The sequence below is a fragment of the Rhinolophus sinicus genome, chromosome 15 (assembly GCF_057876585.1).
Source record: "Rhinolophus sinicus isolate RSI-liver-muscle chromosome 15, RSI-T2T, whole genome shotgun sequence".
Taxonomy (NCBI): Eukaryota; Metazoa; Chordata; class Mammalia; order Chiroptera; family Rhinolophidae; genus Rhinolophus; species Rhinolophus sinicus.
The window spans coordinates 91440949-91453652 of NC_142515.1; the positions used below are offsets into that span (position 1 = coordinate 91440949).

Below are 12704 nucleotides of genomic sequence, written 5' to 3' on the forward strand. Positions count from 1 at the left end.
ATGGGACATAAGTGAAAAGGCGGCCTTGATGGTTTGTTTTCACACATGTGAGCCACTTCCTCCTTCCCTCCCCCAACATCAGGGCGACCTGGAAACAGAGGGGCATCTCGGGCTCCTAGAGGAAGACCGGGAAACTGACGCAGATATGATTTAGCTGGAGGTGTGTTTCCACCATCTCTCTTCTCTGTACAGCTTTCCTGCCTGATTTTTCCCATGAGCTGGCCCTTTGCTTGCTCTAAACTCATGCTTCTGAACAGGGGCTTTCAGAACGGCTAGGCCTGGAACTCCCCTGCACCACTCTGCCACCTGCTTCTGATACGTGATTGTCCCCCCCAACACCCCCCTTTTATTGGGGGGAAAGGCAAGAACTGCTTTGGAAGAGTCATTATTCTCTTGCTGATTCGTAAACTTCAAGAGGATGAAGTTTTCCTTTTAATTAAAAAAGAGAGAGAGAGAGAACATATATTCTCTTTGTGCACAGTTTTGCCAATTTGGGAGATGTAACAAGATGTTATTTGGGCATTTGAACTTGTGAATACGTGCACATCAACATATCTCTGCTGCTGCGAGCAGCCGGATCCCTGAAAGGATTTTCTGCATTGCTCTGTTCCTGGTTGACGTGTGTGGCAGTGATGCTGGATGGTGTCCTCGTGCCTCATTTCAGATGATTTCTACACTTGTTTTCAAAAGGCCAGGCTATGATTGTCGGAATCACCAGGAGGAGTCCATCGTCTGTAACGAGTACAATAAGGGCACCTGTGGGTCCCGGGTCAATGCAGGCAGTTTTGAACTCAGTGCTGAAAGCTTGACTGTGCGTGATTTGCCTTGATGTGGTTTGTGTGCTTCCCAAGGATTCTGGAACGTGAGACAGGGCTTTCCAAGCCCTTGATGAGGTCCGTGGCTGTCTTCTGGAAAGCAGTCCTCTCCCCACAAAGCACTGAACCAAAAATGCCTCTTCCCACTGGCCTTGCCGTGATCCCATGGGTGGTGTCTCAGCAAGGGAGGCCTGCCCGGGAGCGGGCTCCGTGGCCCGATGCTCTGCCCTGGGTGGTTGTGGGCAGGAGCTGGGGTGTCATCTGCAGACTCCAGAGCAGCAGGCACACAGTGCTGTGGACGGGCCATGGGTGGAACTGGGAGAGCTGCAGGCCAAAGTGATGCCCGTGACCATGGGTAGGGGCAGGGCTTGGGCCCTCCAGTCTGGCTTAGACATTTTACTCTGATTTGACTTAGAGACTGGCAGCGCTACTGGGCAACCATTGGCAGATGGGGTAGAATTAAACTTACCAACTAGATTTCTGATTCTGAAGTAGATACTGGGTGGCAGATGCTAACATTATTTGGCATTTTCCTAGCACTTTCTAGGTGCCTGAACCTTCTTTCCTTTCTCCAGGAGAGAGTCTAGAACAGAGATTCCTGGCTAGCTTTCTGGAGCACAGCCCTGGTCCCTCGGTGGGAGTTGTGCCCCTCGGTGCTGTGAGGTTTGTTTGTTCACACCAGGAACTGGGAGCCCCCATCCGTACCCTGTCTCCCCATCGGCCTGCCTCTAGGAGCGCAGCAGATGCTTTTTTAGTGGATGAATGGACAGATTCTGTATTATCTTCTCCTGGTTCTTTCAGTGCTTCAAGTGCTTTTGGCACGGGAAGTTTTTTATATTATTAATATTATTTGTTTCTTATTCTGAGGAGTTGAGAAAGGAGGGTTGGGAATCCCCAGCCGTGTCCAGGTCGGGGGTGGGGGTGGGGGTTGAGGACAGTGGCCAAGTGAGGCTCAGGGTCTTGGGCTGGGCGGGGCTGTCCCCTGCTGGATGCTCAGGGTGGTCCCAGGTCCCCCTGCCAAGTTCAGCTCTCTCCCTTTGCTTTGCTTTTCTGGTCCTGGCCCAGGGCCCAGAGCCTAGATCCGTGCCTCCTTATCTGTATGAACTTGGCCAAGTGACTTTCCTGCTCTGTCCCAGTTTCCCATCTGAAAAGGCAGGTGCTGAGTTAGATGTGCTCTCTGCCCAGGGCCTCGCGGCTCCCGTCATATGATCCAGCGAGCTCACCTGGGACAGCTCGCGTATTTTCCACTCTCTCCTCCCTCCTCCCCTCAATAAGAGGACAGGCCAACAAGGCAAGCTGGTCCTTTTTTGTCTTCTTAGGGGAGACTTTGAGTCAAACAGGCTCGATTTTGCACTCCTTTCTGGCCAGTTCAATGCACATACAGAATTTATATCATTGACATGGCGCCTTCCTATAGCATCGCTATTCTAGAGCCAGAGGGGACTTGCTCAGGTCACGCAGTGAGTGGCAGGACCAAGCCAGAGACCCGGGTCTCCTGGTTTCTGGGCCGAGGTACTTTTCTCCAATCCTGCTCCTTTGAGAGCAAACAGCAGGTATGCAGTGGATGTGGAGTAACATGACAACATACAGCAGAGGGTTCCTCCTGCTTATCTGCCACCCCCTTTTTCAGGCCTTGTCTTCCAGGGGTATGGATGGGGGATGTCCTTCTGACACCTGTTGCTGATCACTGCACTTCCTGCTTCCAGGGCCCGCCTGGGCTTCAGCTGTATTTTCTGAAGCGTGTTCTGCACGGTGGAGCTGGTTATGCATTGAGCCAGCGCTTCCATTGCCAAAGACAAACGTTTAAGAAGGGCCTTGTTAAACCACGTTCAACAGGCTGCTTTCCTACAGATCTGCTTTCGGAGAACTTATAATACGCTGATGTGCATTATGCATTTTCTAAGAGGGGAGAATTAAAATGCACGGAGTGGGAATTTGCTCTAAGGAAACAGGAGAGCCATGCAGCTAGACCTTGAGCAGGAAGTGAAACCCAGGACAGGAAAGGCGGTTTGTGAAATTCTCTGTCTCCGTTTTTGTTTGTGTTGTGCGTTTTCAATCTCCGCCCTCTCTTCATACACCCTACTTCATTAAATTTCGTTTTCCTTCTCTCTGCCCTCACCCCCTGACGTTTTGTTTTTTAATGTGGTAAAACACACATGATATCAAATACCCGTCTTAATTATTTTTAAGTGTATAGTTCAGGGGCCTACAGTACATTCACATTGTTGGGCTAACATCACCATCCTCCATTTTAAGAAGTACAGCTTCTGTCCCTGTTAAAATCCAAACTCTGTCCCTATTAAACAACCATCCCCCTTCCTCCTCCCTTCAGCCCTTGGCAACCACCGTCTACTTTCCGTCTCCATGACTCTGACTATGCTACGTACCTATATAAGTGGAATCATGCAGGTTTTGTCCTTTTGTCTCTGTCATATTTCACTTAGCATCCATGTCCTCGAGGTTCATCCGTGTTGCAGCATGTGTCAGAGTGGCCTTCCTTCTTAAGGCTGCATAATGTTCCATGTACAGATATGCTGCATTTTGCTTGTCTATTTCTTGAACCCTTGGGTTGTTTCCACCTACCCCTGACTTTTTCTTCTCTGGTCCACAAGAAGATAGAAAATACCCAGCTTTGTGGTACGTTTCACAGGCAGAGTCACTCAAAAGGAAAAAGAGAAACTAAACAAACTGATTATCTTCTTTCAGGCTCTAGCCTTTTCTACCTGCCTTCTTACCCGTCTGCCTCCGGCGTCTCTCAGCCTTTCTTCTGAGGAAGCTGCCATGACTGTAACAGTGTAGCTTGGTCACGCCTCGTCTTTTCTCTGAGCTTTGGAACCCTGGGATGTCCGTGTCATTCTGCCCTTATCTCACACTTTCCTTGTTTCCCCATCAACTTTTCCTCTGTGTTCCGGTACCTGACCCCGAGGGAGTGCTCCCTTGCAGGCAGGTTGAAGATTCAAAGTGCGTCAGGACTAAAGAGGCTCTGGCCCCAAACCTGGCCACTGTAGTCTTGCCTGGGTCCTCTGCGCTTATGAGCCACTTCCCTCTGTTCCCTCAGGTATGTAGGTATGTGTCATTAAAAACGGCCACCCCCCTGAGGACAGAGAAGTCCACTGAGTGTGCATACATACCCAGTTGTCCTCTTCTTTCCCATAAGAGGATGATGCGTGTGGGCTCAGTGATATTTACTCCTCTCACTGCCTCATCCCTCCGTTTAAAAAGAGGAGGTGAGAAAGCAATCCGAAATTTCCCTTGGAAGTCTACGTGAGCAGCTTTGTAAGGGAGAGACCCGCCTAAGGCCTTCACACACATAAAGGGCAGGTAGGAGAGGGGACGGTCTTTGTTGACTGCCCATCCGTACCAGGTGTTTCCCACTGTTATTTCAGTCGGCCAACGTGCTCTGGGGGCATTATTTCATGCCCCCAAATTAAGGAACCTGATCAAAATCCCAGAGCTAGAATTCAGACGGGGGGCATGGGCTTGGCTGGCCTTGGTACCATGTGCCCCAGTGTTTCCTGTCTCTACCTCCTTGGCACACACTGTCCTCCCCCAAGTACTCCCTCCTCATCCCCTCCTCACATAACCAGAGGTGACATCCTTACTGCCAAGGTTGGATGGAGGTTGTTAGTAGAAAGTGCTAGGAGTGGAAGGGGCCTTTATTTAGTGGTTCTCCAAACTGGGTGATGGTGAAGTCCGGCAAGTCCAAAATCTGCAGGGCAGGCTGCCTGAAGACCCAGGAAACAGTGGACATTGCAGTTCAAGTCCAAAGACTGTCTAGAGGAAGAATACTTTCTTCCTTGGGGGACATCAGTATTTTTCTGTTCGGGCCTTCAACTGATTAGACGAGGCCCACCCACTAGGGAGGGTAATATACTTTCCTTAAATTCTACTGATTTAAGTGGTAATCTCGTCTAAAAAAAAAAAAAAATACCTTCACAGCAACATCTGGACTCGTGTTTGATCATATCTGGTACCAGTGTAGGTTCCATGGCCTCACTAGGTTGACACGTAAGATTAACTGTCACACCTATGCAAGTGCCTGGTTAGCATGATGGCATTAACAGAGATGGGGAAAGCCAGGATCTCTGCCTCAGGAGGCAAGACTGTACATATGAAGAAATTAAGGATAAGACCATTCATATTTAAGGGCTATCTGGTAATGATGAAATGTAAAAAGTATTTAGAGGAGATGAGAGAGAAGTGAAGCCTGGAGGGATTCTAGGTGTTTTCACTGCAAACATTTTTGCTGCACAACTAATTGTCCATAAGGCAAGTTTAGGGTAAAAGATAAAGTAGCTAGTTGATACTCTGCTTTACATTTGGTGGCCTTCATGTATTTAAGCTAGTCGTTAGTTTGGTTTCATTTCTCCATTGGTGAAATTCTCATAGAACGCCTATTTTTATATGATATAAATCTCAGCACTCATGACGGTCATACAGAGTGATGAGTAGATGTGATGCTCTTAAAATAGTGGATGGTAGCAACTACGGGTAAAGCAGATTGCAAAGCTACATGGAAAGCCAGATTGCATCCTATGCTAGAAAATGATCACATATCAGTTTGCAAATCCTTTGAGGACCACAGTCCTCCCTCCCACCTGTCAACACCAAAAGTTTACCAAGCTATGCAAATATGAAAGAGGTCGCTACTCTCACAACAGTCTCTGAGAGCCTTATCGATTCTTTAGTTGGAAACTGATACCTCTCTTAATGAAAGAAGACATTGTAACGGAAAAGAAAAAGTATGATGCCAAGTGAGGAAACACAAGTAACTAAATGTGTCATACTAAAGACTTCCAAGACGATGTATTTCCCCTTTTCACAAGAAGTCTTTTTAATTTTTCATGTTTCATTATGTCCTTCTTAATGCCCGTCTTTATTTTTCATTACTGTATCTTTGACAGGAAAATTGCCTTATAGCCAATTAGTTGTGCAGTGAAAATGCTTGTGGCAAAGATATTTATAGTAAACAAGCTTATGGCAGAAATTCTGGACATGGGCTCAAGGATTCTGGGGAAATTTTTATGGTGGGGGCTGAACAGGAGCTTTCAGAACATGAAAGTCGCAGATAAGTGAGGACACAGAAGACAGTAGAACCAGAGCGGGAACCAGAGTAATCATAATACTTTTGACTAGATCTGTGAGCTTATTGAGGGTTTTCACATGCATTGCTTCATTTGATGTTCATGAAAACCCTGTGGTTTTTTTGTTTTGTTTTTGAACGAGGATCCTCAGGCCAAGAGCGGTTAAGGGATTCCTCAGAGGTCACACAGCTTGCTAGGGCCACGGCAGGTCTTCCCACTCCAAATCCTGCCTCCCATCCTTTCCCCGCTTTGCTGGGCATAATGACATCCATGTGAATGTGTGTGTGTTGGGGTGGGAGGGGAGGGGAGGAACGAGTACTCCAGGAAGGAGAGAATCCATGCTTTCTTCACCAGGAAATGTTGTGAAACGATGAAAATGGACCGTTTTCTCTCACTCTCTCTGGGTCTTCCCTTTCCACCATCCTCATTAATCGCCACGCTTTTCTTGTTTTCTCTCCCTCCCTCAGACACGAATGCAGAGTTTGAATCCAGATCCCAAAGCCCAGTACTCAAGCGTCTATGGAGCCCTCAGGAAAATCATGCGGACTGAAGGCTTCTGGAGGCCCTTGCGAGGTCTAAATGTGATGATGATGGGCGCAGGGCCGGCCCACGCCATGTATTTTGCCTGCTACGAAAACATGAAAAGAACTTTAAATGCCGTTTTCCACCACCAAGGAAACAGCCACCTAGCCAACGGTATTTGAAAGCGTTTGTCTGGAGTTAGAAAGTTCTGTCCTTCAACAGACCCTTCCCCAGGGTTCTTCTCCCTGTGACCCAGCAGCCTGACGTCTCGTCTCCGCCACGCTTGCTTATGAATAAAGAACTCTAGAGTCGTGTGTGTGCACACACACCCAAACACACGCACACACACATGTTTTTTTCCATACCCCTCCTTCGCTTTCTGAAGCCTGGGGGAAAATCAGTGACAGAGGTGTTTCAGTTTTCATTGTTGCGTGGGTTTTTGTTTCGTGGTTTTTTGTGTGTTTTTTTTTGTTTTTTTTTTAAACATTCAAAAGCCATTAATGATCAGATCTAGGAAAACAGTAGCCCTGACTAGGAACAAAACTTTTGAATGCTGGATTCCAAAAACAAACAAAAAAAATGTTATCTGGACAGCTTCTTTGAGACTATTTAAAAACTGGTTCAACAGGTCTCTACAACGTCAAGATCTAAACTAAGCTTTAAAAGGTCAAGAAGTTTTATGGCTGACAAAGGATTTGCTCCAGCGCAGACGACCTTTCCCACTTTAAGCTTCTGGGGATTGGGGAATTTCACCCCCATTCTTTTCCGTTTGTCTGAGTTGCATCTCTCTGCGATCAAGGGCTGAAATAGTTTTGTTGTTTTGAGGGAGTGGGATGGGGGCTTGAGTTCGGCGGGCAGCTCTTACATACACATGTCTTACTGGGCCCGGCTGAGTGGTTATTTTCGCCTCTTCTGTGGGTTTGGCTTTTGTTGGTTTTTGTTTGGGTATGAAATGGGACTATGGATAGCAGCCTCCGGTGTACTTATTTTAACAAAATTAATTGTTCAACAATGGTGAGAGGTAGACGTGACCAGCAACAACTTTCTTCCCTTCTCTTTTTGTGCTGCTCAGAACCAAAAAGCAGCTCTTCCATCAGCAAACCTTGGTAATAATAACTGCACCTGGCTGGTTTGCAGACATTTGTTTTGCTTTTTAAAGATTGGCTGTTAATTGCATTTATTGAGATGGTCACAGAGAGCTCCGTTCTGAGGCCACCCCCGCGTCCATAACCCTCCTTTTGCTGAAACTGCCTTATTGTGAGGATTTAGCCCCTTGGTCACTAAACCCCTTGATGGCGGTTTGATGGAACCCAGGTTATGCCAAGTTCTGCCCAGTGCTGTTACTGCTGCACTGTGACATGTGCTGTGGTTGCACTTTGACCTTTCTGGGGATAATCAGAAGTGTGTGTGAGGAGGGAGGGAGGAGAGTGTATATGCGTATCTGAAGCCTTATCCTGGTGTCCCTCATTCCTCCCACCTGCCAGCGATAATCTTAATTACTGGGCATGTTACCCGCAAGAGGCAGGAAGCCCAAAGCCCAAAGCAACATTCTAGGCCTGCATCAGGCTTTTGAAGCTCCTGGTTCTTGAAGCCAGATGAGACCCTGGATGGGGTCGGCCACCTCGTAGACAAGTCATAACTTTCCAAATTAACCCTGAAAATCTACCACGTGCAGCTCTTCCTGATGTCCTCTTCCCATGCCCGTTTTGTTTTTTTAAAAAATGCCTAGATTTTATTAAGGAATTTTCTTAAAGATTTCTCTTCTGGCATTTTCTCTCTCTGAGAAGTAGACATGGTATCACTCCCTCTGACTGCCCCAGTGTAAGGGGCAGAGTGAGTTCATCTATAGACAGAGACGAATGAGAATTAAAACCTAAACAGTAGAAAAAGCCACGAAGTGTGGTTTCTGAGGACCATCCAGCGTTAGCAGGTAGAGCCTGTTCCCGAGGTTGACCACAAGAAAGAAAATGAGGTTTCTGCAAGATGAAGATGTGGGTGTCTGTGCCTATGTCACTTTCCCCACTTTTATCCAGTATTTATCCAGTATGATTGCTTTAGGGTTTTAAGAGTCAGTGCTCATCTGGGTGGAGTTGATAGTGACTTTTGCGTCTTAGAAAGCTGTGCTCAGGGTTCCGTCTGATTTTAGGTTCCAGGAACTTCCTCAGAACGCCTGGTCCCAGAGGGTAATTTTCTGGAGTTTGTTTTGCAGGGATAGCTGGGAGTATGGCCACACTGCTCCACGATGCAGTAATGAATCCAGCAGAAGGTAATGTTTCACGGTCCCAGGGAGTGGCAGCTGGGAATGTCAAAGGGGCTAGAAAAAAAGGTGTTGGGGGAGGGATATAGAAGGTTGGGCAAGAGGATTCCTGGCCCCCAGGCAGAATAAGCAGGAGAATTCTTTATCACATTATTAAAGGCCTTGAGAAGGGACATGAGCATTTGACCTTTTAGTATTCCTGTTCTTTTAAACGGAGTTACTCAGAATGTGACCTGGGGGACTAGCAGCCACCAGCATCTCCTGGGGACATGAGAAATGCTCTCTTAGGTCCCGGCCCAGGTCCACTAAATCAAAATCTTGGGGTAAGGACAGCGAATCTATTTTAACAGCTCTACTGGCCATTCTTGTGCATGCTTTTGCACTGTAAAATCTGTGTGCACGCACGCACACACCACCTCTGGCCCTTGTTCACTTATCAACCCTAGACAAATTTAGGGGGAATCCCATCAAAGGCCTTTCATGAGGGCTAATATTCAATGTCTTTTTTAAAAAGAAATTTGAAATTATTATGGAAAATTTCAAACATTTGCAAATGTAGAGACATGAATATTATAAACCCCTATGTATGCATCATTACTTCATAAACTAACATTTGGCCAAGTGTTCGAAAACAGTTGTCAACTGTGGAGACTTGAGTTCTGTCAGCATTTTCTGTGTCCTAGTGTCCTTAGCCGACTGGGTCTAAATAGTGAGGAGTTCTGGGACCTTGTACTGGGCCTGCTCTCAGCTGGGTTAGTCTCTGAGAGATGAGGGACTCCCTCCATCTTTCTTCCCCATCTGAAAATGGTCTCTTGCCAGAAGGGAGAATCAGAGGTAACATTTTAAGTCTAGTCTCATTAAGTTTGTCTGTTTTTGTCTTTTATGGTTAAATTTTCTTATTTGGTCTCAGCTGGCTCCCATGCCCTAGCAGATGTGGGGACTGGTTCTGTCCTGCAGCAACCCGAGGGCTCAGATTGGGAGTTGGGCTTCACTTTTTGTGTGTTCAAGGCAATTCATACAGGGTCCATGACCAGTTAGCCCAGAGGAGGGCTAACCAGACAAGAATTTTGGTTTTATTTTTTAAAGGAGAAAAAAAAATGAGGTTCAACTTCCCCTTCTCCTTGAGGTTATATTGATTTCAGGACTTGATTTCTTGAAAAAGTAAAGAAAAGCGCACTGAATGAGTTCAGTTTGGCCACGTGTGGGGCTGATCACAAATCTAAGCCTAAGGGACCACAGTTGGCCCTCACGTGCCTCATGTCCTTGGAACCAACCACCAGTTCCTTTTGTATTAAAGCCAGGGTCTTCATTGGAGGTTGTCATGGAACTTGGGCTGACATAATTCTAGTGTCTCTTCCAAGAGCACTGTGACACAGAAGCTAATGACACTTGCAGAGGTACAGACCACACAAGAAAAGACGGGGCACGAGTCTGGGAGACATGTTCGGACAGAGGAAGGCAGAGGGGTCAGGGCAGGATTTAGATTTGTGGCAGGTGCAATTCCCCCAGGTAGCCAGGATCTGGGGGTCAAGGTAGGGAATCCAGTTCAAAGTGGTGGCCTGGTTTAGGGACTACCTTAAACAAGATTCAGGCCAGAGAAAGTTCAGGAAATAGCCACCTTCCTGGCACTGGGTTGGGATTGCCTGGAGCTGACCCTCTGTGGTCTCAGGCTGGGGCTGTGTGTGTGCTAGGTCTCTGTGCCCTGTTACCAGCATGTCTAAACTTGCTTGTTTCTCTTTATGGCTTGGCTTCCCATTTCACTCCGACCTGGGGTGGGGCCAAACCAACCAACTGCCCACTGACTGATTGCCCGTCCATTGTGCCCTGCGGCCCCGACGACAGTTGTGAAGCAGCGCATGCAGATGTACAACTCACCCCACCGGTCGGCCCTCAACTGCATCCGGACAGTTTGGAGGACTGAGGGCTTGCGGGCCTTCTACCGGAGTTACACCACGCAGCTGACCATGAACATTCCCTTCCAGTCCATCCACTTCATCACCTATGAGTTCCTGCAGGAGCATGTCAACCCTCACCGGGGCTACAACCCACGGTCCCATATCATCTCAGGAGGGCTGGCCGGGGCCCTGGCTGCGGCCGCCACCACCCCCCTGGACGTGTGTAAGACCCTCCTCAACACTCAGGAGAACATGGCCCTCAACTTGGCCAACATCAGTGGCCGGCTGTCAGGCATGGCCAACGCTTTCCGGACGGTGTACCAGCTCAACGGCCTGTCTGGCTACTTCAAAGGCATGCAGGCCCGTGTCCTCTACCAGATGCCTTCCACTGCCATTTCCTGGTCCGTCTATGAGTTTTTCAAGTACTTCCTCACCAAGCACAAGCTGGAGAATCGAACTCCATACTGAAGGAACAGGCGGTCGGCAGTGATTCCAGAATCTTTTATTTTTAAAAGGCTTTCCCTACCTGCTGCCATTCCCTTGCCCTCACACCAAGATCATGTTTGCAGGGTGTTTGCAGGGTGGGCCTACCGCTCCCTGACACCTTATAGAAAGGAGAGGATGGGACAGCCGCTTACCAAGAGGCCGTCCACAGGCACATCCAAGGTGGTGGTAGGTAGGGAAGGACTTTGGAAGGGGAGCAAGAAATTGCTTTTTCTCTTCCTCCCCTAAGAGGAAGGTAGCTTTTCTGCTTCACCATGGCAGGCTCTTCCCCTAGAATTGTAGATCTCACAGGTGGGAAGAAAATGTGCAGTGACTGAAAACATTAAAGCAAAAAAACAAAAAAAGGATATAAACGTTCCGTACACGATATAAAAGGGATGGATAATGTTTATCCTTTATTTTTCTATGTAGAGGTTTTTGGATTTGTGTGTGTGTCCGTGTGTGTATGAATCAGTGTGACAGCTGGGGCTACAAAACTGTGTTGTTGTTTTTTAATAGAGGGCTGAATGCTTCCGTTTGGATTAAGTAAAAGGCACCAAAGTAATAAATTGCTGGATCTGACCTAAAATTATGTTGAGCCCCCAGATGGGAAGTTTCACTTGAATGTAAAATAATAAACATAAGTTTATATTTTGAATTTCTCTTTTCATGGGGAAAAAAAAGTACACTGAAGAAATCAATATGTATCTTCCAGCTACTTTTTGTTTTTCTTTTATTCAGTCAGCCACCTTCATGTGCCTTTTGCCTTTGTCTCTCCTTGAAATTCCAGGACCAAAGGCCTGGTTCTGGGACATCTTCTCCTGCTGTTTGCATGCACGCATGCTGGGTGACAGGGTCGCTCACACTGGAGGGCAGTGGCCCCAGGTGAAGTAGGATGACTGGTCTTACACCTACTGAGACCATCTCCTTCCCTGGTGGTGAGTGACACAAATGTTCATTCGCCTCCCTGGGCCAACACTTAGGAGCCCTTGAAATGCCAACATCTGGCTATTTGTTGGGCAGGCCGTGGGGGTAAACCCTACCATTACGCTAGGACTTCTTTCTGCATCTATCTTTTACCTTAGGCCCTTCAGGTATTCTGTGTGTGTGTGACTAAATCTCCTGTTTCCCTGTGCAGTTTTAGGCATTTTCAAAAACAGCAAGTGTATCTCTGACATTTGTCTGTCCCCGTCCCCGCCCCCCCCCCCCCGCCCTGTCACAGAGCCTCTCATTGCACAGAGACGGAAGCCAGGCCCTCTAGCCCGCGCCCTGCAGCTGGACCTTCATGCATGAATCAGGACACTTCTGGAGTCATCTTCAACCTCACTAGGTCCACGACAACTGAGAACATAAGGCCTCACTGCCTTGTTTTCTGAAATGGTGCATCTGGGCCAGATTGTCACTAAGAGAAAATAAATGCGAGCCTGTTCCCTCCAGCCACACCTTTCCACTGGCTGCCAGACCTCTCACCACAAGGACACCAATGGCTTCAGTTTCCTTTCAAGAGCCTGTCTCTTAACATGAGCAGGAAGCATGTGTGTACCTTCATTCCTGCAGGCTGGTCCCAACCTTCACCCTTTGCCCTCCACCCTTCACTTCAGGCACAGTCAGTGTCCAGGATCTTACTGAGGCTCAGACCTGGGCTCCC

The 12704-nt window shown here is 47.7% G+C and overlaps 1 protein-coding gene across 4 annotated transcripts in view; it reads left to right on the forward strand.

Moving 5' to 3' along the window:
* The window catches only part of SLC25A37 (solute carrier family 25 member 37), a 35677-nt gene extending 23963 nt beyond the window's left edge, over positions 1 to 11714 (forward strand). For 2 of the 4 annotated variants that reach the window (XM_019714773.2, XM_019714781.2), the window contains exons 2-4: positions 6367 to 6595; positions 8631 to 8687; positions 10521 to 11714. In XM_019714773.2, coding sequence (XP_019570332.1) covers positions 6367 to 6595; positions 8631 to 8687; positions 10521 to 11041 — 807 coding nt within the window. In that variant the 3' untranslated portion in view covers positions 11042 to 11714. Of the gene's footprint in view, positions 1 to 6366; positions 7528 to 8630; positions 8688 to 10520 lie in introns of all 4 variants that reach the window. The other 2 variants (XM_019714791.3, XM_019714801.3) reach the window with 2 other exon arrangements.
* Positions 11715 to 12704: the final 990 nt, after the last annotated feature.